The sequence below is a fragment of the Pipistrellus kuhlii genome, unplaced genomic scaffold, assembly GCF_014108245.1.
Source record: "Pipistrellus kuhlii isolate mPipKuh1 unplaced genomic scaffold, mPipKuh1.p scaffold_m20_p_31, whole genome shotgun sequence".
NCBI lineage: Eukaryota > Metazoa > Chordata > Mammalia > Chiroptera > Vespertilionidae > Pipistrellus > Pipistrellus kuhlii.
The window spans coordinates 384,961-412,819 of NW_023425531.1; the positions used below are offsets into that span (position 1 = coordinate 384,961).

The 27,859-nt window shown below is 48.3% G+C and overlaps 2 protein-coding genes and 1 pseudogene across 3 annotated transcripts in view; 1 reads left to right on the forward strand and 2 right to left on the reverse strand.

The window, feature by feature from the left end:
* LOC118731509 (acyl-coenzyme A synthetase ACSM4, mitochondrial) overlaps positions 1–9,786 on the forward strand; it is a 28,794-nt gene extending 19,008 nt beyond the window's left edge. Inside the window, exons 7-14 of the mRNA XM_045589326.1 lie at positions 2,326–2,405; positions 3,381–3,504; positions 4,457–4,537; positions 4,653–4,754; positions 5,150–5,277; positions 5,350–5,449; positions 7,580–7,699; positions 9,633–9,786. Of these exons, the coding sequence (XP_045445282.1) occupies positions 2,326–2,405; positions 3,381–3,504; positions 4,457–4,537; positions 4,653–4,754; positions 5,150–5,277; positions 5,350–5,449; positions 7,580–7,699; positions 9,633–9,719 (822 nt within the window). The 3' untranslated portion in view covers positions 9,720–9,786. The remainder of the gene's footprint in view (positions 1–2,325; positions 2,406–3,380; positions 3,505–4,456; positions 4,538–4,652; positions 4,755–5,149; positions 5,278–5,349; positions 5,450–7,579; positions 7,700–9,632) is intronic.
* On the reverse strand, positions 34–132 carry LOC118731680 (annotated as a pseudogene).
* A 1,071-nt stretch (positions 9,787–10,857) lies between the features above and the next one.
* THUMPD1 (THUMP domain containing 1) overlaps positions 10,858–27,859 on the reverse strand; it is a 36,715-nt gene continuing 19,713 nt past the window's right edge. Inside the window, exons 2-6 of one of the 2 annotated variants that reach the window (XM_036460115.2) lie at positions 25,911–26,144; positions 24,431–24,605; positions 23,306–23,554; positions 11,784–12,206; positions 10,858–11,197 (exon numbers count right to left, since the gene is read on the reverse strand). In XM_036460115.2, coding sequence (XP_036316008.1) covers positions 11,806–12,206; positions 23,306–23,554; positions 24,431–24,605; positions 25,911–26,138 — 1,053 coding nt within the window. In that variant the 5' untranslated portion in view covers positions 26,139–26,144 and the 3' untranslated portion in view covers positions 10,858–11,197; positions 11,784–11,805. Of the gene's footprint in view, positions 11,198–11,783; positions 12,207–23,305; positions 23,555–24,430; positions 24,606–25,910; positions 26,247–27,859 lie in introns of those variants that run through there. The other variant, XM_045589330.1, reaches the window with a different exon arrangement.

Here is a 27,859-nt window from a genome sequence, read left to right on the forward strand (position 1 = left end):
AGACACAGACTCATGGGGCTTTTTTTTAAAAAAAAAAATATGGAATGCCTCACAAATTCGTGTGTTCTCCTTATGCAGGAGCCATGCTAATCTCTGTATCATTACAATTTTTAAAATATATTTTATTGATTTCTTACAGAGAGGAAGGGAGACGGTTAGAGAGCTAGAAACATGGATGAGAGAGAAACATCGATCATCTGCTTCCTGCACACCCCCTACTGGGGATGTGCCCACAAGCAAGGTACATGCCCTTGACCAGAATCGAACCCAGGACCCTTTAGTCTGCAGGCCAAAGCTCTATCCACCTTTAATATATTATCTATACTAATAATAGAGTAAGATGCAAATTGACTGTATCTTTGCGATGCCCACCAGCCAATCAGGAATGAGTATGCAAATTGACCCAACAAAGATGGTGGGTTAATTTGCATATACAGGCACCATGACAATGACATAGGTCTCTGGGCAGCATGGGAAAGCAAGAAGGCGGCTCCGGCCAGAGCAAAGGCAGTGCTGGCAGCCAGGAGAAGGAAGGCCCATTCTTGCACAAATCTTTGTGCAGTGAGCCTCTAGTGCTTAATATAATATTATGTAAGATCTATTACTAATATATCGATTGTTAATATTATTCATTGATATATTAATATAATGATAGGTTATGCAATTAATCATATTTAATATAACATTACATAAAATATTAAAGTAAGGGCATTCTTGCCCTAGCCTGTTTAACTCAGCAGTTAGAGCGTCAGCCCTTGGACTGAAGGGTCTTGGGTTCAGTTCTGGTCAAGGGCACCTACCTTGGTTTCAGGCTAGATCCCTGGCCCCAGTTAGGGTACATGCAGGAGGCAACCAATCGATGTGTCTCTCTCATATTGATTCTCTCTCTGAAAAATAAAAAGAGAACATTCTCATTTTACAAATACAATGTGTGCATTTTAAGTGCTATGAAAGCGTTTGTGGATTTACACTATTCTTAGTCAGAGACATCCACTTACTGAGACCAGCTGGAACCCAGGAAGCAAGCACACACAGTAGAAATGCTTGCTTACAGGCGAGAGTCATACTTGGTCCGTGACACCCAGGTGGCCTAGACACCCATCTGGAGAGCGTGCTCCTCATGCTTACATTCAATGCAGATGGACCCTCGGTCATGGGACAGAGTGGCCCTGTCTAGAAAGAGGACCTTGACACATGAGTGTTTCTCCAGATGTGCAATGCCTTTGGTTTTAAGGAGCTCGGGCATACTGAGCCCGGCCAGCCTGAAGCAGCTAACCAAAGGCCTGGGAAGGCCTTGCTCGTGCATTCCACCAGTCCACTCAACAGGACCGAAGTCTATAGAAGCAGGGCTGGGAAGGCATGGGTAGGTTTGTTTACAGAGCCGGGTCAGTGCTGTCCAGGAGTCAGCACTTCAAAGTCCCCCAGGAGAGGTCATTTGCGGCCCCAAAGTAGAATAAACCAGTTTGGGGTGGTTCTCAAATTCAACAGTTCACCTTTTGTTGAATTTGATTGTGCATGTCTGTTACTGTAACATATACATACTAGAGGCCCAGTGCACAAATTTATGTACCAGTGGGATCTGGCCAGCCCAGCTCCATTCAGGGTGGATCAAGGCTGGGCCTGTTGGGAAGAGGAGATGGTGGGAGGTTAGGCAGCCAGCCTGCCTGGATCAGGGCCTGATCAGGGCCCCCCCGATCAGGACCAGGCCAGCTGGGTGAAGGGGTCGAGATTGGCCGGCAGGCCCTGCCCCTAATTGGGGTGGGGGGCAATCAGGTATGGGACCAGCTTGAGAGAGGGGCTGGGGGCCAATCAAGATAGTAGGGGCCCATCGGGGGCATGGCTGGCTGGCGGGGAGAGGCTGCAGAAGGTTGCCTGGCCAGCCCTATTGGGTGGGTGCAATCAGGGGCGAGCCTATCATGGGGAGGGCAGGCTGATCGGAGGTGCGGCTGGCTGGGGGAGGGGGAGGACGGGAGGGGGCATTTGGTCGGCAGGTCCTGCTCTTTATCGGGGTGGGAGAGTCTAATCAAGGACAGGCTGGCAGGGGGAGGGGTTGAGAGGTTGGCTGCCAGCCCCACCCCCTGATCAGACGGGTTTGGTGGCCACAGTGGGCATCATAGCAACCGATTGTTAGGTCGTTATGGCCGTTACGGTAGCTGCCTTTTTATATATATAGATTCCTTCCAATAATTGAATATTCCCTACAGTCACTAGTATTTGCTTTGTTTTCCCTGTGAGATGGACACAGAGGACTTGGGGCTGTAGACATCAGCTCTGGTCGTGCCTCTCACCAGCCACATCTGACACCTGTGTCTCTCTGTCATCCAGACTCTCACCACCTACCCCATCACCACCCTGTGCTGCGCGCCCACCGTGTACCGGATGCTCGTGCAGAAAGATCTGGAGAGGTGCGTGACAGGAACCTCCATCTGCTCTGCCAGCCAAGCTTACGGAGCCACAGCCTCTCCGGGCGCCCTGGCCTCCACCCACTGGGCGGGACCCCTCCGCAGCGAGCATGGCAAGGATCTGGGAATGTGCCAAAGCAGGGCGTGCCGAGGCCAGGGCCTCCGGTGTGCACAGCGGCACTCACCAGCCAGGCAAAACTACCAGCTTAAAGATCACCCGCCCTGTTCGGTCCAACATTTAATAACTCACCCCAACGCCTTGGCAGGGCCAGATCCAGCGATTTCGTGGGCCGGACATGCCCCACTCCTGCTGAAATCTCGGGGAAGTGGGGGACAAAAAGGCCCCCAGTGTAAGAGTAACAGGGGGAGCCTCAGGGGACATGGAGCGTTTTCCAGGGACAGCCAGAGCCCTACAATTCCACCCCCTCCCTCACCCCCTTCCCTTCCCGCACCCCCTTCCCTCCTCACGCCCCCTCCCCGCACTCCCTCCCCACACCGAAGAGACAAGAGCACCTCATGGCCGCAGTGTCAGCCTGGGAGCACCTGCCTGTGAAGCCTTGGGGGGCTCTCAGCCTCAGTTTCCCCCAGAGAGGGGCTGGGGCTCCGAGACTCTGCTTGAGCCCTGCACCACCCAGCACCCAGCCCGGCCAGCACCGTCCGTCCCGGCGAGTGCCCACAGCCTCCCCCCCCAGCCCGCTAGGGCCCCCCTCCTCGCTCCCTGCACCCCTCCCCAGCCCACCAGGGCCCCTTCCCCTCCCCCCTGCACCCGCACCAGCCTGCTAGGGCCCACTCTGCAGGGAGCTGCCAGGGAGCTGGTGGTGGTGTACAGGGTAGAACAGTGGGGCAAGGTGGAGTACAGGCACAGCCCGTGCTGCCCACAGCCCGTCCGCTTGTCGCTAGAACATCCCCATGACCTTGTGCAGAAAGCCACTGAGGTCCCCCCCACACCCAAGACCTCACTGGCTCTCTGTCCCTCAGGTACCAGTTCCTGCAGCTGAGGCACTGCCTGACAGGCGGGGAGCCCCTCAACGCAGAGGTGCGGGAGCAGTGGAAGCGGCAGACGGGGCTGGACCTGCACGAGGGCTACGGGCAGACGGAGGTGGTAGGTGTGGGGCCAGCTGAGCCCGTCCTGCTGGAAGTTTCCAGGGTGCCCCTTCCCTGCCAGCAGTTACCCAAGCTTCTGCATTGCCAGTCTGGGCTGGAGGGGATGGTGATGGTCCTTAGTCTTCCTGACTGCCCCGAAGTCGGGGGGGGGGGGGGGGGGGGGGGGGGGTGCAGAGGCTTACTGTTGTTGCTGTTGTTTCTTAGCGATTGATTTGGAGAGGGAAGCATTGACTTGTTCCATTTAGTTGTGTATTCGCTGGTTGAGTCTCATATGTGCCTTGTCTGGGATCGAACCCACACCCTTGGCATATCGGGACGCCGTTCTCCGAGGGAGCTACTAGCCAGGGCTCCGAGCTCCTCTTCCCGTCGCCCTCCAAGGACCAGGAGGGGCGTGCCACAGGGCCTCACCTAGAGCCGGGGTCGGCAAACTCATTAGTCCGCGGAGCCAGACATCAATAGGACGACTGACATTTCTTTGGAGAGCCACATTTTTCAAACTTAAACTATATAGGCAGGTACATTGTTCTTAACTTAGAGTACTCCTAAGCTGGCCTTGGCTAAAAACTCAAGGGGCCAAAGAGCCGAATGTGGCTCAAGAGCCAAGGTTTGCCGACCACTAGGCCTAAAGGAATGGTCTTCACGGTGTGGGCCTCAAACCTGCAGTGTGAGCAGCATGTGGGAATTGGGTAGAAACACAAATCCTCAGAATCCTCCTCCCCAGACCCCTGAGTTAGAAACTCTGGGATGGGCCCAGAACCAGCGTTTTAACAAACTGCAGGCGGTTCTGACAAACACTCCGGTTTGAGAACCACCAATCTAAAGTGCTTTAGCAAATGAGCTCGCATACTGGGAAAACTGGGAAAAACTGGGAAAGTCCTAGTTGCATTGTCGCATATAAACAGCCGCTGAAAAGGCATCTTTGTTGCTTACGTAAAATGTGCTCCCCACAGGGCATCATTTGTGCCAACCTGAAAGGGCAGGACATCAAACCGGGCTCGATGGGGAAGGGCGTGCTGCCCTATGACGTCCAGGTGGGTGCCATCCGGCCGGCTCAATAAGGAACGTCACAGCGTGTAACGGTTCCTGGCCCATTCCCATTGTGGGAAAAGAAAACTTAAAGAACCTACATTGATTCTTTCATTCCAGATCATAGATGAAGATGGCAACATCCTACCAGCTGGCAAAGAAGGAGAGATCGCCCTCTCGCTGAAGCCTGCCCGGCCCTTCTCTTTCTTCTCGGAATACGTGGTACGAGAGCGCAGTGCACGCTCCTCAGCTTCCACAGGAAAGCTGGCGGGACTCACAGGCTCGGGCCCAGACTTACCGCCAGGCTCTGCGTGGGACCCGGCAAGTCCCCGCACCCAGCCTCCTCTGTGAGAGAGAGACTTCTGTCTCCGCATTTTCTGTAAACATCCGTCTGTGCGTTAGGCACTGGGCGGCTGTCCTCAGTACGGACAGGCTGCTGGGGGGGACGAGGCCCTGGAGCTGAGAGGTGATGTGTTACACCCTTGGGCCCGTGTTCTACACCAGAAGCTGCTTCTGAAGAACTCCCTTCTTTCAGGGTTAGGATGTGCGGGTGCCAGTCGCTTCGTGGTGCCTGCTCTGTTCTGACCACATCAACCCCGTGCCATCTCTGATTCCAGGACAACCCGGGCAAAACCGCTGCCACGGAAAGGGGGGACTTCTATGTCACCGGAGACAGAGGCGTGAAGGACAGCGACGGGTACTTCTGGTTTGTGGGCAGAGCCGATGACGTCATCATCACCTCGGGGTTGGTACATCAGCGGCAGCCGGAGGGTCCCAGGGGGGAGCCGGCCTGAGCTGCAGCCCCGCCTCTCCCCAGGTACCGCATCGGCCCCTTCGAGGTGGAGAGCGCGCTCATCGAGCATCCCGCCGTGGTGGAGTCGGCCGTGGTCAGCAGCCCGGACCCCGTCAGGGGAGAGGTAGCGTGAACGGCGCCCACGGCGGCAGCGGCTTCACACGTCCAGGTTCTGCCCGTGTGGCCACTCGAGTGAATCAGAGCAGCCACGTAACTCTCAGTATGAGCCACACGTGGCAACATGTCACTGGCATCCACATCCCATGTGGACTGTGTCCCAAAGGGGAGGGATTGGATTCTTTTGGTGGCAAGTGACAAAAATGCAACTCACAGACTTTTTTTAAGGAATTTATTGCTTACCACAGGGAGGCCTACGGACAGCCCACCCACGGCTCACATGCAGTTGGCAAGCCCTGGAGTCTCCATTCACTGCAGCGGCTCTCACCCTCCTTATGCCAGTCCCTCAACACAACTCCTCATGGGCGGTGACCCCACCCTCCTAATGCCACCGCTTAACACAGCTCCTCATGGGGTGGTGACCCCACCCTCCTAATGCCGGCCCTTAACACAGCTCCTCATGGGGCGGTGACCCCACCCTCCTAATGCCGGCCCCTCAACACAGCTCCTCATGGGGTGGTGACCCCACCCTCCTAATGCCGGCCCTTAACACAGCTCCTCATGGGGCGGTGACCCCACCCTCCTAATGCCGGCCCCTTAACACAGCTCCTCATGGGGCTGTGACCCCACCCTCCTAATGCCGGCCCCTCAACACAGCTCCTCATGGGGCGGTGACCCCACCCTCCTAATGCCACCCCTTAACACAGCTCCTCATGAGGAGATGACCCCCAAACATAAAACTATTTTTGTTGCTACTTCATAACTGTAATTTTGCTGCTGTTACGAATCCTAATGTAAATATCTGTTTTCCGATGGTCTTAGACGCCCCCTGTGAAAGGGTCGTTCAGCCTCCAAAGGGGTTGCGACCCACAGGCTGGGAACCGCTGACTTACTGGCTCTGCTGTACTCATGGTGCCTCCAGTGGGGGCCGGCGGGGGGGAGGAGGGGGGTGGTTACTCGACAGCAGCCAGGCACGGCTTCCCCACCTCAGGGAAGGGGTCGGGTGACGCGGGCTGCCAGACCAGCTCATGTGCTGGTCACTGAGGCAGAAGTCAAGGCCCAGAGGTTAGGGTGACCCTCCTCAGGAGGCTCAGGGCAGCTACCCAAAGGGGGAGCAGACTCTGCACCAGCAGGCATGCACACGGTCATGGACTTAGAACGTTTTCTCACAGAAACACGGCCGACAGGAGACCTGGCCGGGTGGCCAAACAAGGCGATGGCAGGAAGCTTGGGGGTGACGGCAGGCTCGGCTCTAGGAGGAAGGGAGGCCTCTCCTCACAGACGTTTCCCACACTCCGTAGGGCAACCCTGGACCACTCTACTCAGTGGGTTCCTGTCTCCAGAATACTGTCCCCCTGCCACCATCTTCTCACCCTCTCACCATAACTGCTTTCAGCTGAACTTCAAAAGGAAACAAATTAGAGTCAATGTGTGAATTAAATGTAAACCATACTTGCTAATCTTAATAATTACCTAACTGTGGGTCTTAAATAGTATACAAAGTGAAAAATAGCAGGCAAGCAAGATCTTTCAAAGTCGGTCAGTCCTCCCAGCGGTCCCATCTCCCAGCAAACACCACCCCTCCTCCTCCCAGCCTTTCACACACGTTCTCCGGAGCCGCCACTGCCACTCACGCTCCTGGCGGTGCAGGTTTGACAGTGAGAGGGCACCTGTGAGATGCAGTGCAACACACGTGTGATCTGCGAGTAAGAAACCATCAGCTTTACTGAACTCTGGCTCCCGCTCAAACTGTTCCTGTGGGCTAGCCCTCCAGCCTCGCTGAAATCCTTTTCACCAGCGTCACAATTCGACGCAAAAGACTTTCTTTTTTGCCATTGAAGCAACATTGCCGTTCAGACTCAATCGCTGCACTCACCCCTCAGGGGTCTTCAAACTACGGCCCTCGGGCCACATGCGGCCCGCAGAGGAGTCTGATCCGGCCCGCCAGGTTTTTTGGGCAGTGAGCGCAGCCGAGGTGTTACAGTAGGAATTAGTAGTTCATATAGTCCGGCCCTCCAGCTCTCTGAGGGACGGTGATCTGGCCCCCACTTTAAAAAGTTTGAGGACCCCTGCGAATTGCTGTTCACGAACCCTGAGTTCCTGGGGCCTGACTGGCTTCCCTCTTCCTCTCCCGCAGGTCGTGAAAGCTTTTGTGGTCTTATCTGCGCCCTACAAGTCATCCGACCCCGAGCAGCTCACGCGGGAGCTGCAGGAGCACGTGAAAAACGTAACCGCACCGTACAAATACCCCCGGAAGGCAAGTACTCTGCCCCAAAGCTGAGGGTATGCGACCGACCAAGGTCTCCGCCAGGAAGTATAGACTAGGTGTACCCGTCAATAATGCGGATTCTGTAATCAAAGAAAACACAATAGTTTCAAGAGAAACATCAGAAGTGCTTTATTCAAAGTAATGTCCATCGCTAGCTACACATTTCCCCCATATTTCAGGTAACTGGTGGGTACAGTCCCAACAGAACTTTTCTTGTTTTGAGGCAAACCATTCAGAGACCCCATTTTCCACTTCTTCGTACGTTTTGAAGTGCTGCTCAGACAGTGCATGTGCCATTGATCAGAAAGAACAAGGGGTCATCTGAAGGAGCAAGGTCTGGTGAATACAGCGGTGGGCTAATACTTCCCAGGCAGGATCTTTTAACGTGACTTTAACCAGTTTAAAGTGTGTGATGATACGTCATCATGAAGCAAAATTACCTTGCAGTGTCATCTGGCACATTCTGGTCGTTTTATGATCAAAGCGTGGTTCCAATTGATTATTAGATGTCGGTAGTGATCAGTATTAACAGCTTCTCCTGGGTTTAGCAGCTGATAGTACACTACACCTTCCGGGTCCCCCAAATGTCTTCTTTCCGAAGCGATTTGGCCTGGCAGTCAATGTTGATGGTTGACCTGATCAACCCATGATTTTGTGCGTTTAGGATTCTCAAAATAAATTCACTTTTTATCGCCAGTCACAATTCGATACAAAAAAAACTTTCTTGCCGTTGAAGCAACATTTTATGGATGAACATTTGTTTTTTGTTCAGTGGATGTTTCACCCATTTTCCTTCCTTTAAAATCTTTCCCATTGGTTGTAAATGATTAGAAACTGCTGATTTAATCTTTCTGCAAGTTGTTTTTGAGTTTGACATGCATCTTCATCCAATAATGCTTGTAATTGTTGGTCTTCAAAGTTTTTTGGTTGACCTGGATGTTGTCTTTAACATTGAAATCATCACTTTTAAAGCGTTTAAACCAGCGTTCACAAGTATCTTGAAATGGAGCATGTTCACCATAAGCTTCCCAAAGTATACGATAACTTTTTCTTCAAAATAATGAATTAAAACTTCCCACAAATTCTTTTTTGGCACAAAATTCAACATTTTTAAGTTTAAAAATATCTATGATGTTAACACCTTCAGCAAATTTGACATGAAGTTTTGAAGCTTGCTGTCAATACAACAAAATAGCATACATATCAAATTACATATATATCAACATACGTGTAACTCCATCTATTGAAAAAAATCCACATTATTAACTGGTACACCTAGGAGATCTTATTAGCTTTTTATTTAATTTTAATTTTTTTAAATCTTTACTGTTGAAAGAATTACATATGTCCCGTTTTTTCTCATTATAAACAGAAGATATACATTTCAATTTGTTAAGCTCTAGGAGCTTTGCTTTAAAATATATATATATTTTTTTAAATATATTTTATTGATTTTGTACAGAGAGGAAGGGGGAGAGAGATAGAGAGTTAGAAACATCAATGAGAGAGAGTTATCGATCAGCTGCCTCTTGCACACCCCCTACTGGGGATCTGCCCGCAACCAAGGTACATGCCCTTGACCGGAATCGAACCCGGGACCCTTCAGTCCCTAAGCCGACGCTCTATCCATTGAGCCAAACCGGTCCTGGCTGCTTTAAAATATTTTATACTAGGACACTACAAATGCTTGATAAACCAGAAATTTTAATTAACTCTATAGTACTGAGTAACTAGTAAGAAGCCTCATAGGACTAAGTCAGTCCCATTCCATATGAGGGGGGGAAATGGTGGCAAATTGTTCCTAAAGACAGTACCAGATTCAGCTCCAGAGTGCTCTTGGGCCTAATATACTTGGAAATTCAAAGCACAGGCCTTGAACTGTCAGTTGGAATCAAGTGTCTCACGATGTTTTGGTGAGCAGGTGGAGTTTGTCGAGCAGCTCCCAAAGACCATCACGGGGAAAATCAAGCGCAACGTCCTCAGAGACCAGGAGTGGGGACGGACATAGCCGGACGAAAGCGAGGGGGAAGTACCGACACAGTGGCTTTGTTTCCTGGTGGTTCAGTGACAACTCTCTTAAAATGCTAAGATTTTTTCCTGGCTGAAAACTCAACTGAATCCATGTTTTGTACTTGGCCAAAAAATAAATAAAATCTAAATATTGGGAAGAAAACTGTTATGATAACTAAATCGACACAGGCAATGACTATGATTAATAGTGTTTAAAATTGCAGGGATCAAATGACTGCTTTGGAAATATAAAATGAACAATGAATTTATTTTGTGCCTAATTAAACAAAAATGATTAGAAGTATTCTGAGAGAAATGTCCAAGACAGATTCTGCTTAATATTTTTACATATTACTAATTCTTTAAGAGGGATTAAAATATTAATGTTAAAACAAGAAATAAACACGTAATTCAAAAGCCAGTAAGTAAACCTAATTAAGTACTAGATTACTAGTTATCATTCTGAAGTAAATTCACTATAAAATATCTGAAACTTGGACCACTTAAAAATAATTATTAAAAATAAATTTTTGTATCCTTACATGTTAGGACAGTGTAATAACTTTTATCAATACACTCGAGACCGGGTACACAAAACTCATGGCCTAGGCCTGGCCAGCGATCAGGGACCATCAGGTTCCCCACCTCCCTGCCCTCCTTCCCTTGCTCCCTCAGTGCTCCGCTGCCACAGGTCACCCACCATGTTCGGCACCACCCCCTGGTGGTCAACGCATGTCACTGCGAGCAATCGAACTCCGGCCTCCTGGCTACACTCCAGAGGTTAGCCTTTTATAGATATAAAAGACAATGTGACATATAAACATCGTTTGCTCTGTCTATACAAAGCAAGAGATTTATTAAGAGGCAGAAAGAGAAAAAAGAGTACAGAACACCAATCTTTATTGAACAATTTTATTTTGATTTTTTTCTAAAAATATCAGGAACTATAAAAAAACAAACTCGATATTTGGCTGTACCAAAATCAGCACAAGTAAAACTAAAGCAATGCAAGTAGAATAACATTCAGAAATCATGTTTCATTAGAGAAACATGTTTGAAAGAAGCAAGTTTAATGCTCCTTTTCTCCACAGAACAAAACGAGTTTATTGGACCACAACACCACAGTGTACTTTTCAAAACTGACAATTTTTTAAAAAGGAAAACTTAAAGCATTCAATTCTAACCTGGAACCTTGTCACTTATAGAATAACATGCTCAAGTGTCAGTGAACATGAAGTTGGTAACCTTGAAAATGAGTCTCACTAGATGAACTCAGATTCCAACAGAACACAGCCCTTCCAGCTGGGAGGTCAGCTCTGGTCACACTCAGGTCTCCTGGACATAAACACACACAGTGGGGAGTAAAACAAATGGCTACACCTGGACTTCCTGTAGTAGCAGCTTTCACGAAATCAAAGGGTCCCCGCTCCGCAGGTGCAGTACGGCCACTTTAATTCCAAGTCCCAGAGTCTGGCACTGTTGAAATAAAAATAATCTTTGACTTGGAGCAAGTCTGATGAAAGCACCAGAATCCTATCCTGTTCCCCAAAATGATACTTTGAATGCTCTTATCATTCTTCCAAATTAATTTCAACCTATTAGGAGCTGGCATCCTAAGTATGTAAGGACATGTACAGAAGTCCCGGCCTCGCCTGCATTAACAGCCCTGTCTATTCCCCTGGCCCATCCAAATCTTCTGTGTGGTTTGCCAACACATGCTCACTAGTCCCTAAACCGGCGGCTCTCAACCTGTGAGTCATGACCTCTTTCACGACCATCAGAAAACACAGATATTTACATTACGATTCATAACAGCAGCAAAATTAGTTATGAAATAGCAACGAAAATAGTTTTATGGTTGGAGGTCACCACCACATGAGGAGCTGTGTTAAAGGGCCTTGGCATTAGAAAGGCTGAGAACCGCTGCTCTGAGGAAACTGTCAGCAGGCTGCTCCTGTGAGCACGTGTTATGCAAGCACAAGAAGTTCAGAAACAAAACTTTCAGTAGCAATTTTATATGGAACCCCAGCAACAGCTCGCAGAATCCCGTAGAGAAGCTCACCTCCGACATCAAACGACTGTTCCTATAAGAGGTTCTTTTCATTCGACTCAGATCCTTCTGCGACTCGACTTGCAAGTTCAGGTTTAGCTTCTCCCTCGCCTGACACAGGTTTTGCCTGCCCCCGCTCCTCACTATTCTCTGGCACCTGCTGGCCATTTTTTCCTTCTGCTGGGTCATTCTGATGTGATCTGTCACCAGCTTCTAACTTAGCTTCTTCCCCATTTCCTTGGGCTGCCTGCTTGGGGTCAGGCGGCCGTGCGTCCGGGGTGCTCTTGGCCACCTCCTGGAGGTTATACTTCCTGAACAACACGTAATCCTTCACAACACTCAGGCAGCAGACGGCTTTGATGATTTCCACTACCACTGTGTACTGCGGGTTGGTAAGATCCACTTTGTTTTCCGAGTTGAGGCTTCCTACAATTCCTGTAACGAAAAGAAGAGGGAAAAACAGGCTGAGAGGACACCGTGATGCTTCATGGATACAAAACATTCTTTCATCGCTGCCTGGGACTTGTTAAACCAAAGCACGTACCACGCCCCTCTTCCACACAGGCTGTCACAAACCCTGAACTCTTCCAAAAATAAATGCAAATGAAACCCTGAGACATTTAATAAGAGGACTTATTTTCCAAAGAAAAATTTAATCTCGGTTTGGAAAAGTCTTAATATCTAACTATCAGAAAACCTCATATCTAACATACTGAAATCAGTTAGGTTTGATATTATTTTAAAGACATTTTAATATATTTGCTCTACACTAAAAAATGTAAACCATAAACCTTTAAAAACTTTTTAAAAAATTATTTTTCAATTATAGTTTACATTTGATATTATTTTGTATTAGTTTCAGAAGAACAGTATAGTGGTTTGACAAACACATAATTTATGTAATGGTCCCACCAACCCCCACCCATATTGCCCACCTGACCTCATTCATAATCATACTAGTGGCCCAGTGCATGAAATTTGTGCAGGAGGTGGAAGGACGGTGTCCTCAGCCCAGCCTGCACTGTCACCAATCTGGGACCCCTCAGGGGATATCTGACTGTAGGTTTAGGCCCAATTCCACCAGGCCTACACCGGCAGTGGGACATCCCTCTCACAATCTGGGACCACTGGATCCTAACTGCTTACCTGCCTCCCTGCCTGGTCACCGCTAACCACTCTGCTTGCTTGCCTGATCACCCTCAACTGCCCCCCCATGCCAGCCTTCTTGCCCCCAACTACCCCCTCTGCTGACTGCCCCCCCTCCCACCAGCCTGCTCGCCCGCAACTGGCCCCCCTCCCCGCCAACCTGATCATCTCCAACTGCCCTACCCTCCTGGCCTGATTGCTCCTAATCACCTCTGCCTCGGACCCACCACCATGCTTTGTCCGGAAAGACATCTGGAAGGTCTCCTGGTCTAGTTAGCATATCACCCTTTTATTATTATACTAGAAGCAACTGCAGGAAGATTCGTGCTAGAATGGGCTTTCCTTTCCCTGGCTGCCAGCACCACCTTTCCACCCCGGCCCAGCCCCTTTCCACTCCGCCCCAGAGCAGCCCCTTTCCACTCCAGCCCCGCCTTCCCACGCTGCCCAGAAGCCCTAAGAGATAGGGGGGTGGGGCAGATCGCCTGCATCCTGCCCGTCCCATCACTTGGTGCCTGTGTATGCAAATTATCCGCCATCTTTTTGGGGTTAATTTGCACATCACTCCTGATTGGCTGGTGGCATAGCAGAGGTATGGTCAATTTCCATGTTTGTCTATTATTAGGTAAGATACTATTGACGATATTCTTTACATGGTATTTTACATTCCTGTGACTATTCTTTAACTACCAATTTGCTTCTTAATCCCTTCACTTTTTCACCCAGTCCTCCAACCCCTCCCCTCTGTCAACCATCTCTGTTTGCTGAACCTATGAGTCTCTTTAGATTTATTCTGTTCTTCAGATTCCACATGTAAATGAAATGATAAGGTATGTCTTTTTTTTTTTTTTTTTATCTCTCACTACATGGAATCTCTCCATTACTTTTTAAAAAATATATATTTTGTTGATTTTTTACAGAGGAAGCGAGAGGGATAGAGAGTTAGAAACATCGATCAACTGCCTCCTGCATTCCCCCCATCCCCCACCACTGGGGATGCAACAAGGTACATGCCCTTGACCAGAAACGAACCAGGGACCCTTCAGTCCTCAGGCCAATGCTCTATCCACTGAACCAAACCGGTTTTAGCTGGTATTTGTCTTTCTCTCTTTTTCACTTAGCATAATATCCTCTAGATCGGAGGTTCTCAGCCTTCCTAATGCTGCGGCCTGTTAACACAGCTCCTCATGTTGTGGTGACCCCAATCATAAAATTATTTTCGTTATTACTTCATAAACGTTATTTTGCTACTGTTATGAATCATAATGTAAATATCTGTGTTTTCTGATGGTCTTAGGCGACCCTGCTAGCAGTTCTCATCCTATGGTTCGTGACATTAGGAAGGTTGAGAACCACTGCTCTAGATCCATCCGTGCTGTCACAAAAAGTACAGCCCAAGAAGGGCTCCACCGTGTGTTATGTAGATGTATCATAGCTTTTTTACACAGTTGTTTATTAATGAGCACTTAGGTTGCTTCCATATCTTGGAAGTAATGCTGCAATGAACATGGTAATGCATATATTCCTTTGAATTAGTGTTTTGGACTTCTTTGGACATATTTTCAGAAGTGGAATCACTGGGTCATAGGGCAATTCTTTATATCAATAGATGCAGAAAAGCATTTGACAAAACCCAGCACCCATTTATAATAAAAACTCTCAAGAAAGTGGGAGCAGAGGAAACATATTCTATACAACACAGAGGAAATATGTAAATTGACCATACCTCTGCCACAAAGATGGCAGCACCCACAGCGGAGGCAGGAGGTTTCCATAACACAAGATGGCTGGGCCCACAGTGGAGACTGAGTTCCCTTAACGAGCAATCACCAGGGACCTGAGGCTGCCCCCACCCCGCCTGCCCTGTGGGGCTTGACAGGGGACTTCAGGCCACGCCCCCCACCCAGCAGGGTTTGAGGGGGGACCTCAGGCTGTGCCTCCCACCTTGGCACTGAGCCGGGGGACCTGAGGCTGCACCCACTGCCCAGTGGGCTTGAGAGGGGATTTCAAGATGTGCCCCCTGCCCCAGTGCTGGGCAGGGGGACCTCAGGCTGCTCCCACACCACCACGCTAGGCCAGAGGACCTGAGGTTGAGCCTGCCGCCAAGTGGGGCTTGACAGGGGACCTCAGGACACGTCCCCCACCCAACATGGCTTGACGGGGACCCTCAAGGAGGGCCCCCCACCCTGGCCTGGGCTGTGGGACCTGAGGCAGCATTTCCTACCCGGCAGGGCTTGACAAGCCCAACGGGGGGAGGGAAGAACGGCCAGCTCTGGGTCTTGCGAAATTATGAGGTGCACATGGGGGGGCAGGGACCAGACTCTGACAGGAGGAAGATTTTCACATGCATTTTACTAATTTTCTTCCATCTCTGACATTTCTATTATAGAGAAAGGGCAAATAGCAATATTAAAATATTTCCTGTAGGAGAAACAAAGACAGCGGCATAGGTAAATGCCTAACTACAGCCTCACACAATTTCAAAATATACAACTAAAATATAAAGTGGAGGAGGAGGATCCAAGATGGCTGCACAGGTAAACACCTAACCGCAGCCACACACAACAATTTCAATAAAATACAACTAAAATATAAAATGGACATTACCCAGAACTACAGGAAAGTCGACTGGAAATTCTACAACGAGAAGCAAGGAGAAAAGCAGAAGGAAGCGCGGAGGAGCTGTAAAAGCCTAAGGTACGGAGACACGCGGCGCACGCGGAGAGGACAGAGCCGGAGAGGAGGGGGAGGCTGAGTGCCAGGCTGGCGTTCCCTAGCGGGAAGGAGATAAAAGCTCCAGACTGAGCTGAGCCCCTGGGGACCCAGGTTCAAACAGAGGGAGCCGGGGCTGTGAGGCGGAACCCCGGGGGAGCGGCGAAAGGCAGAGCCCCGGAGGCGCGCACATTGCGCACAGAGGATGGACTGTTGACTCTGCTGCTAGATTGCCCTAGCGGGAAGGAGACAAAAGCTCCGGACTGTGATGAGCCCCAGTTCTGACTGCTCTGAACCCCAGTTCTAGGCCAGACCCCGGGGACTCAGGCTCATCCAGAGGGAGCTGGGCTGTAAGGCGGAACCCCGGGGGAGCGGCGAAAGACAGAGCCCCCGGAGCTGCGCAAATTGCGCGCAGAGAAGGGACGGTTGGCTGTGCCGCGGGATTGCCCTGGCAGGAAGGAGACAGGGGCTCCAGACTGCTCTGAACGCCACCTCCAATCCCACTTCCAGCTGAGCTGAACCCCAGTTCCAGGCCCATTGGGGGAGAGACTGGACTGTTTGGTGGCAGGCGAAACTCGAAGGCACCTCACTCTCTGAGGTGCTTGCAGCAAGTACTGAAGGACCATGAAGAATACTGAGACTCGGGAGCCGCATAGGACGTGGCTGACGGAAGCCAAGGCTGTAGGCTCTACCATGAAACTCCGCCCCATCAGGGAAGCTGCGAAAATGCCCAGACAAGGAAATAGATCACAAACGAAATGGAGAACAAAAAGCGACTGGATATAGAGTTTAAAACCACACTTATAAGGTTGTTCAAGAATCTCCTAGAAAGGCAGATAAAATAAATGAGACCTATGAGGATATGAAAAGGGATCAACTAGAAATAATAAAGGATCAACAAGAAATAAAGAATACATTGTCTGAAATAAAAATATTATACAGAGTCCTAAAAACAGAATGGAAGATCGCAAGAATCAAGTCAAAGATTTGTAACATAAAGAGCCAGAAGACACTCCTCCGCAAAAGCAAGAAGACAAGAGAATCCAGAAAGTTGAAGATAATGTAAGAAACCTCTGGGACAACTTCAAGTGAACCAACATCAGAATTATGAGGGTCCCAGAAGATGAGAGAGAGCAAGATATCGAAAACATATTGAAAGAAATAGGGAAAGAAAACTTCCCCCACCTGGTGAAAGAATCAGACTTACAAGTCCAGGAAGCGCACAGAACTCCAAGCAAAAGGAATCCAAAGAAGACCACACCAAGACAAATCATAATTAAAATTCCAAGAGCAAAAGACAAAGAGAGATATTAAAAGCAGCAAGAGCAAAGCAGGTAGTTACCTATAAAGGAGCACCTATACGATTGTCAGCTGATTTCTCAACAGAAACCATGCAGGCCAGATAGGAATGGCAAGAAATATTCAAGGTGATGAATAGTAAGAACCTACAGCCAAAGATAATCTACCCAGAAAAGCTACCACTCAGAATCGAAGGCCAGATAAAGAGCTTCACCAATAAAAAAAAGCTAAAGGAATTCATCACCACCAAACTAGAATTATATGAATTGCTGAAGGAGGTTCTTTTGGAAAAGTAAATAAAGATAAAAACTATGAGCAACAAATATAACTATCAACAAGTGAATCTAAAAACCAAAAAAATTAATAAAAAAAAAATCTGATGAACAATATTAACTGGTGAATATAATAGAATCAGAGGTATGGAAGGGGAGTGAACTGACGATTCTCGAGGAAAAGAGAAGATGGGGATGTGGGAAGAGACTGAACATAAACTGTGCACCTATGGATGAGGACAATGAGGGGTGGGGAAAGAGCAGAGGGTGGAGTGGGAACCTGGTGGAGGCGAGCAATGGAGGAGGGGAAAAAAGAGGAACATCTGTAATAATATGAACAATAAAGATTTTAAAAAAATAAAATAAAATAAATAAAGTGGACATCATCCAGAACTACAGAAAAGTTGACTGACTGGAAATTCTACAACTAGAAGGAAAGAGAAGGTTGCCCAAACCGGTTTGGCTCAGTGGTAGAGCGTTGGTCTGCGGACTGAAAGGTCCCAGGTTCGATTCCAGTCAAGAGCATGTACATTGGTTGCGGGCACATCCCCAGGAGGAGGTGTGCAAGAGGCAGCTGGTCGATGTTTCTCTCTCATCGACGTTTCTAGCTCTCTATCCCTCTCTCCTCCTCTCTGTAAAAAAAAAAAAAAAAAAAAAAAAAATCAATAATATATATTAAAAAAAAAAAAAAATCAGAGGAGCTTTAAAAGCCTAAGGTACGGAGACACGGTGTGCATGTGGGGAGAGGACTGAGTTGGAGAGGAGGGGGCGCTGAGTGCCTGGCTGGCGATCCCTAGCGGGAAGGAGATAAAAGCTCCGGACTGTGCTGAACCCCAGTCCTGACTACACTGAATCTCAGTTCTGAGTGAGACCCTGGGGACCCAGGCTCATACAGAGGGATTCTAAGCTGTAAGGCTGATACTCAGGGGAGCGGTGAAAAGCAGATCCCTGAAGTCGCGCACATTGCGCACAGAGGACAGACTGCTGACTGTGCCGTGGATTGCCCTAGCGGGAAGGAGACAAAAGCTCCAAACTGTGCTGAGCCCCAGTTCCGACTGCACTGAACTATACCAGACCCTGGGGACCCAAGCTCATACGGAGGGAATCTGGGCTGTAAGGCGGAAACTCGGGAGCAGCGAAAGGAAGTCCCGGAGGCGCGCACATTGCACAGACTGTTGACTGTGCGGCTGGATTGCCGTAGCAGGAAGTAGACAAAAGCTCTGGACTGCACTGAACCCCACTTCCAACTGCACTGAACCCCAGTTCTGGGCTCATTGGGGGAGAGACTAGACTGTCTGGTAGTGGGCGAAACTCGAGGGCAGCTTTCTCTCAGAGGTGCTTGCAGCGAGTACCAAAGCAGCAAGTACCAAAGGACACTGAGGAACACTGAGACTCAGGAGCCTCATACAGCAGGGCTGAGAGAAAGCCAAGGCTGTAGGCTCCACCCTGAAACTCTACCCCATCCATGCTGAGCACAGAGGTTCTTAAATAAGGCTGTCTCCCAGCAGAGACACAGTTGATCCTCACAGCCAATTGGCCTGGAGGTCAATTCCTCCCAGTGATACCAACAACAATTAAGACTTAACTACAAAAGGCTGTACACACAGTCCTCAAAGGGTGCACCAAGATAACTGGGAGGCTGACCAACTGAACCATATAGGACACCTTAACACACAAAGCCACCCTACCAACTTAGGGAAGGAGTGAAAATGCCGAGAAAAGGAAACAGATCACAAACAAAAGAAATGGAGGACAAAAAGCGACTGGATATAGAGTTCAAAACCACGCTTATAAGGTTTTTCAAGAGTTTCTTAGAAAAGGCCGACAAAATAAACGAGACCTATGAGGATATGAAAAGGAATCAATAAAGAATACATTGTCTGAAATAAAAAATATTATACAGAGTCCTAAAAACAGAATGGAAGATCGCAAGAATCAAGTCAAAGATTTGGAACACAAAGAGCCAGAAAACACTCCTCCACAGAAGCAAGAAGACAAGAGAATCCAGAAAGTTGAAGATAATGTAAAAAACCTCTGAGACAACTTCAAGCGAACCAACATCAGAATTATGGGGGTCCCAGAAGAAAAGAGAGAGCAAGATATCGAAAACATATTGAAAGAAATAGTGACAAAAAACTTCCCCCACCTGGGGAAAGAAATAGACTTACAAGTCCAGGAAGCACACAGAACCCCAAGCAAAAGGAATCCAAAGAGGACCACACCAAGACACATCATAATTAAAAATCCAAGAGCAAAAGACAAGAGAGAATATTAAAGCAGCAAGAGCAAAGCAGGTAGTTACCTATAAAGGAGCACCCATAGGATTGTCAGCTGATTTCTCAACAGAAACCATGCAGGCCAGACAGGAATGGCAAGAAATATTAAAGGTGATGAATAGCAAGAACCTACAGCCAAAAATACTCTACCCAGCAAAGCTATCACTCAGAATCGAAGGCCAGATAAAGAGCTTCACCAATAAAAAAAAAAAGCTAAAGGAGTTCATCACTGCCAAACCAGCATTATATGAATTGCTGAAGGGGGTTCTTTAGGAAGAGGAAGAAAATAAAGATAAAAATTATGAACAAATATGTAACTATCAAGTGAATCTAAAAACCAAGGGAATTAAAAAACCTGATGAACAATATTAACTGTTGAATATAATAGAATCAGAGGTATGGAAGGGGAGTGAACTGACGATTCTCCGGGAAAAGAGGAGTAGGGGGTGCGGGAAGAGACTGAACATAAACTGTGCACCTATGAATGAGGACAATGGGGAGTGGGGAAAGGGCAGAGGATGGGGTGGGAACCTGGTGGAGGGGGAAAAAATGAGGAGCTTTTGTAATAATATGAACAATAAAGATTTAAAAAAAATAATAAAATAAAATAAAGTATTTCCTCTAAGTAATCCCGTTTTAATGTGCACGAATTTCGTGCACTGGACCACTAGTCTCTACATAATAAAGGCCACATATAACAAACCCATAGCCAACAGCAAACTCAATAAGAAAAAACTAAGTGTTTCCCTTAAAGTCAGAAAAAAGACAGGGATGTCTACTTTCACCACTCGTATTCAACACAGCACTAGGAGTCCTAGCCACAGCGATCCGACAAGAAATAAAAGACATCCAAATTGGATAGGAATAAGTAAAACTGTTATTATTTGCAGATGACACAATACTGTATTTAGAGAGCCCTGTATATTCCACACAAAAAAAACTACTAACACTAATAATGAATTCAGTAAGGTAGCAGGATACAAATAAATACCCAAATATCAGATGCATTTTTATATGACAGCTAGAGGCCCAGTGCACGCATTTGTGCACAGGTAGGGTCCCTAGGCCTGGTCGGCGATCAGGGCCAACTTCCCACAGCCGGCCCAGCCCCACTCAGGGCCTGCCAGCCTGGGGGGAGGAAGGCCACAGGAAGCTGGCTGGCCGTGGGAGCACACTGACACCAGGGGGCAGCTCCTGTGTTGAGCATCTGCCCCATGGTGGTCAGTGCTCATCAAAGCGACTAGTCAACCGGTCATAATGGTCACTTAGGCTTTTAAATATATAGATAATGATCTATCAATTAGGAAAATTAAAAACACATCCACTTACAACTGCATAAAAGATACCTAGGAATACATTTATTTTATTTTATTAATTCCAGAGAAGCAGGAAGGGAGGGGTAGAGAGATAGGAGGGAGGAAGGGAGGAAGGTGGAAAGAAAGAAAGAGAGAGAATCATGGCTGTGAGAGACATGTATCAATCTGTTGCCTCCCATTCTTGCCCCAACTGGGAGTTGAACCTACAACCTAGATATGTGTCCTGACTGGGAATTAACTCCATGAGCTTCTATTGCATGGGTTGACTATCCAACCAAATGCCTCACACCAGCCAGGGCCCTAGGGATAAATTTAACCAAGGAGGTAACAGAAAATGATAAAACATTGAAGAGAGAAGATACTAATAAGTAGAAATATATACTGTGCAATCTATAGATTCAACATCATTCCTATCAAAATTCCAATTCATAAGTAGAACAAATAATCTAAAAGCTTGTATGGAAACACAAAAGACCCAAATAGCAACAGAAATCTTTTATTTTTTTAACTGATTTTAGTGAGAGAGGAAGGGAGAAGAGAGAGAAAGATAGATGTAACAGAGAAACATAGATCGGCTGCCTCCCATATGTGCCCTGACTGGGGACCAAACCCACAACTTGGATATGTGCCCTGACCAGGAACTGAACCCACAACCCTTTGGTGCATGGGACCACACTCCAACCAACAAAGCCACATGGACCAGGATAGCGACAGGTATCTTGAAAAAAGAAGACAAAGTGGGAAGTATCACACTAGCTAATATCAAACTATACTACAAAGCCATTGAAATCAATACAGCATGGCACAGGCATAAAAACAGACACATAGATCATGGAACCAGAGAAAGTCCAGAGATAACCCCTCCCCCCCCCAATCCAGTCAATTAACCCTTTGCACTCCGAACCATTCTGGACATTGGCTACCAGCTACTCGACGCTAACGGCGGAAACGTGCGTTGAATTAACTCAATTCCCCGTAATCACTAATAAACTGCAATGTCCCCTGAGAGGGGACATCCGAGTGATATGCTAGAATTCCAATGTCCCCTGAGAGGGGACAGCGGAGTGCAAAGGGTTAATCTTTGATAAAGGAAGCAAGAACATACAATGGGACAAACACAGTCTCTTCAATAAATGATGCTGGAAAAATTGGATGAATAGATGAAAAAAAGTAAAAAAAAAAAAAAAAGAAAAGAAAACTAGACCATTTTCTTACTTCATACATAAGAATAAACCAGCCCTAACTGGTTTGGCTCAGTGGATAGAGCGCTGGCCTGTGGGCTGAAGGGTCCCAGGTTTGATTCCAGTCCAGGGATTGCAGGCACATCCCAGTAGGGGGTGTGCAGGAGGCAACTGATCAATGTTTCTTTCCATGGATGTTTCTAACTCTCTATCCCTCTCCCTTCCTCTCTGTAAAAAAAACACAACAACAATATATATTTTTAAAAAACGAATAAACTTAAAATGGATCAAAAACATAAATTTAGAGTCTTGAAACCATAAAAGCCCTAGAAGAACACAAAGGATTAACATCTCGGACGTTTCTCTAGAGATATTCTTCTGACACCTCTTCTCGGGCAAAGAAAAAATAAATAAATGGAACTACAGCAAACTAAATAATTTTGTACAACAAAATGAAGAGACAATTTACAGAATGGGGGGCATAATCACCAATGACATGTCTAGTAAGAAATTAATATCAAAATTTATGAAGAATTCAGACAATTCAAAACCAGAACAAACAACCCAATTAAAAAGTGGGGCCAGCCAACGTGGCTCAGTGGTTGAGGGTCAACCTATGAACCAGGTGGTCAGTTTGATTCCTGATCACTGCTCATGCCTGGGTTTCAGACTCGATCCTCAGCATGAAACGTGCAGGAGGCAGCCAATCAATGATTCTCATTATTGATGTTTCTATCTCTCTCTCTTCCTTCCTTTCTGAAATCAGTAAATATATATATGCAAAAGTAGGCAGAAGACCTGAGTAGACACTTCTCCAAAGATAACACACAGGTGGCCAATGGATACATGAAAAGATGCTTGCCGAAACCAGTATGGCTCAGTGGATAGAGCGTCTGCCTGCGGACTGAAAGGTCCCAGGTTCGATTCCGGTCACGGGCACATCCCTTGGTTTCGGGCACATCCCCAGTAAGGGGTGTGCAGGAGGCAGATGATCGATGTTTCTCTCTCATTGATGTTTCTAACTCTATCCCTCTTTCTCTCTGCAAAAAATCAATAAAATATATTTTTTAAAAAGAAAAAGAAAGAAAAGATGCTCAAGGTCACTAATCATCAGAGCAATGCAAACCACACAACAATGAAATATCACCTCACACCTGTCAGAATGGTTATCATCAATAAATCAATAAACAAGAGCTGTCGAAATGTGGAGAACAGGGAGCACTCACTGTTGGTGGGAATGTAGACTGGTGCAATCACTTTGGAAAACAGTGGAGTTTCCTTAAAAAAAAAAATCCATACAAACAAGAACCAATGTAAAATCACTGAGAAATTTACCTGCCAATTCTTTGATAACTTCTTCTCTATTCACATGACTGTTATTTCGAGCTTTATACACAATCTGAAATGTCCCTTTATTTGGAGCTTTAAACCAGGGTTCCAAAAAAGTTTCTGCGTATTTTTTCATATCTTCTAAGAAAGCCTTGCACGTGCCCGAGACGGGTAACATTCGCAGAATCACGCGGCTCTTCTTCTTCTTGGTTGTGTGCATGTCCTGGAGAATGTGATGCACCAGCCTCTCAGGCTCTACAGGAAAAGGAAAACACAGCACGCAACTTGAGAATCTAAGTTTTCGGACATTTCAAAGCCTCTTCAAACTCTCTAAAATGAATTTTCATCGTCAGTGACATAAGTTGACAACAGAGTATAAGATGTGATCATAATGCATTTTAAGTAAGTCTAACCAGCCATGTTTTCCAGCTAGTATTTCTTCAATGCCTACTATGTACTAATGCCATATCTAGTATTGTAACTCTTCAGCATTACCGCTTTTATCAAAAACAACTGTTCAGGAAGATAGCGGAGTTACATTTTTATGCTATTTGACTTATTCAAAGATAAAACCATACTGTTTTCCTATAAAAAATGGTAACTATCTAAATAACGAACATTAAATAGTACACATTTTACAAAAACAAGAATCTGCAAGCCACTTAAAAAGGTTTCAATACTCCAGAAACTAAGTGTGTACATAAATCCCGACCTCAGCCTGGAGGAGCCCAGCAAGGCCAGGCGGTGGTCCTCAGTCACATCCTAACAACATGCAAATCTGACTGGGGCAGCTCAGTGCTTCCTACACGTTTAAATTATTTAACTGCATTTTAAAATCTAAAAACTTCTCCAGAATTCCAACTTCTTTTGAAAAATCAGACCAGGACCACATTCCCTAGAGTCGGAAGCCATTCCAAATGGGCTGGAGCTAGGCAGCGGCTGCCGCTTTTAGACAGCCCATGTATTTGTTACATACAAAGAAAATGGCAAGCCTGTTTCTACTCCTGAGCCAAAGCTATGTCTACCCCCCTCCTGCCTTTCCAGGCCTCTGCTGGGACTGCAGAGGGAGCAGAGCTCTGTGGCAGGGAGAGATCACAGGGCCGTAACCTCCAGGGGATCAGCCAGACACACCTATCCCGAGCGTCCTGATGAAGACGACATTATTCGCTCCGCTCTCCACGGACTGGAATCTTCTCAGCCTCATCTCTGCGGACGCTTTAATGTCACCCACTTCTTTCTTCAGGGCGGCCTCCGCATCGTCGTCCTCGCCCTCGCTCCCGGAGCGCTGCTGATCCTGGTCTGTAAACTGTTTGCACAAAACTGATGAGCAGAGAAGCGGAGAGCTCATGTGGAAAGCCGGAATAAACCACTATGTGAAACCCAGGGGCAGGCAGCTCTATACTGACAACAGAACTTTTCGCTTCTCCCAGAGGGAGGACTGTGGTGCTTATCATTTAAAATGTTCCCAGTCAGGGGCAGAGAGAAATGTGACCATCGGATAAACCACTGCAGGGTGGGCCTTCATCCCACCCCTGCCACCTTTGTGCGGACACTCTCCCTGGTGCGGTGGACCATGCTGTGGGGGAATTAAAAAGGAATTTTTCGCGTTGTAATGAAGAGCAGGAAACATTGCAGGAGCCTGCTGGCGTGGCAGTTAGAAAGGAAGGCCAGCTCTGCCCTCACGGAGCTGCCATCAGCACTGGTGAGGGCCCACATTTCGGCCTCTGCCACGCATCCCACGCACGGGAGGTGCTTATGCACATAGGCAGCTTTTTAGTCACCTTAAGAAGTGCTGTCTGCCGAAACCGGTGTGGCTCAGTGGATAAGAGCATCGGCTTGCGGACTGAAGGGTCCTGGGTTCGATTGCGATCAAGGGCATGGACCTTGGTTGTGGGCACATCCCCAGTGGGGGTTGCAAGAGTTGGCTGATCATGTTTCTCTCTCATCGATGTTTCTAACTCTCTATCCCTCTCAATTTCTCTCTGAGTAAAATCAATAAAATATATTTAAAATAAAAAAAGAAAAAAGAGGTGCTGTCACTATCCTGTTACCTAAGTCAGCAGAGTAACAGGCACGCCCAGCACCAGCCCTCCTGCATTCACACGTCAGTCCAGACCCTAAGCCAGGAACAAGATGACTGGCAAACGGCGAGGGCAGTAGGTTTGAGGTGCTCCTGGCACAGAAGTTCTTCCTCGGGGAATGTGTTCACACACGCAGTGGGGAGCAGCCGCGCTCACACTAACCCGGTCCCGGAGGCGCCATCGGGACAGGCACCGCCACAGCCCAGTGCTGACGGCAGCGCACGCGGGGCCGCGCGGACCGGCAGGCCAGCTCCCGGCCCGGGCCGGCCCGGCCCGCCCCGCCCCGCCTCCTCCGGCCCCGCACGACACAGGCGGCCGCACACACAAGCCCGGGCCGCGGGGAACAACCGGAAGCGACAGCGGGATGGCGGCACTTCCCGCCAAAGACTCCACGCGCTCCGCCACCGACCACGCCAGGGGCGGGGCGTCAGCGGGCACGCCCGAGCCACGCCCTCCCATAGGCCACGCCCCGCTGGCGCAGGGCCCGCGCATGCGTGTGGCGGCGGGCGGCCTGGCCCGCGCCGGCCTACCTGCTCCGGCCCGTACAGGTCGTCGCCGTACTCGCCGAGCAGGCTGTAGGCTTCCTCCACGCACTTGCGCTCGTTCATGTTGCAGGTAATGAGGACGCCCTGCAGCCCGGGCTCCAGCTGCCGCGGGCCAGCGCCATCGCCGCGCCGGGCGCGCTTGGCCGGCACGTACTGCGCCTTCCCCTTGCGCTTCCCGCCGCCACGCGGGGCCGGCTGCGCGGGGCTGGCCATGGGCGCTGTTCCCGGCGGTGCAGCCACCCTCCCGCCGCTGCGGCCCTCCCGTCGGCGCCGGTGCCACTCCGGACACACGAAGTTCCCCGGAGCCCGCCTCCGAGCTGCTTCCGGTCGCGCTGGTCCTAAAGCCCGCGGTCCGGTGGGCGGGGCGGCGCCCGGCCCCGCCCCGGAAGGAGGGGTTCCGGGGGAGCCGCGGCCTCTCACCTTAAAGCTGGTCTCTAAGGGCATGGAGATGGAGCTTGCAAAGCATGGCTTCATTTACGTATTCATATTCACTGACTCACTATTTATTAAGCGCCAGGTCCCAGGTATCGCCCTATGCTGAGGCAGAGGCTGTTAAAAAGCAAGACACACTCATTGCTCCTGCAAGCCGCCGTTTCCCAGAAGTCAGCGGGCCTTCCAAACATCCTGCCTGTTTCCTGCTCCCTTTAGGTGCGCTTACAACAGCCTTTCCTTTAACTCTCCTGGTGCAGGACCCCAGCCAGGGGTGCGAAGAGAAACAGGACACAAAGGACAAGGGTCTCCTGCAGTCGGAAACCTGATTCTCACAATGAGAAGAAAAAAAAATACAAGGAACCTTAGCCAGACTTATTACCATAAAATTGTCTGTCTCTGTGGGAACACCTTAATTTGTGAAATACATTTATATTAATACCAAAAATACTGTCTGTCAGATTCTTCACACACTGGCCTTACAACAGGGACAGTAAGTACCCTTTGGGGAGTTACTGTTCAGGGGCACTTGGTCTGGGCAGGAAACCACATTCCTCACCTTTGGTTCTAACCCCCAATCTACCAGTCTTTCCGAAAAGCATGTCAACACTGATTTTTTGCTTCTTCCTATAGTTTGAGAGCAGCCTTTACTTTTCAGAATGCCATTGGTGGCAATGGCATAGCACAGGTTTCTAGAGGTCGTTGGTTTGGCTCAGTGGATAGAGCATCGGTCTTCGGACTGAAAGGTCCCAGGCTCGGTTCTGGTCAAGGGCATGTGCCTTGGTTGCGGGCACATCCCCAGTAGGAGGTGTGCAGAAGGCAGATGATCCATGTTTCTCTCTCACTGATGTTTCTAACTTTTTATCCCTCTCTCTCTATAAAAAATCAATAAAAATATATTAAGAAATTGGTAGTTACAAAATAGTCATGGGATGTGACGTACAGCAGAAGGAATATAGTTAAAAATACTGTAAAATACTGAAGAATAGTCTCATTAGGTGGACGGTATTGCTGTGGTGTCGAAGCAGAGAAGGAGCTGGCTGAAACTTGTTTTATTTATCCTTTCATCCTAAGTGCCTAACATAGAGCCCTGTTCATATTAAATAACCAAAAAATGTTGTCAAATTGAATTAACACACACACACAAAAAAAAAGATAATCAAGGAAAGGTTAAGAAGGAAAATACAGCCAAGTCCTGACCTCATGGAACCAAGCTAGAAAAGGGCATTGGTCTTGTTACGCCCAGACTTCGTGATCCCCAAGGACCACCAGGGAGCCGAGTCCGATGCAATAAACAAAAGAGCCTCTTCCATGCTAGCATGGGCTCTGTCCCACTCACGCCGGCAGCATGGCGGAAGAGAGCGAATTTCGCCCAATCTAGGGGTTTTACTCCGGTCAGTGGTGATGTCACTGCCTCGGCTAACCCTGATTGGTTGGGTGAGGACTAGGGATAACTCTGCCCTGCCCTCTCATTCCCCCCTTGTCTAATGTGCCTAGTCAAATCA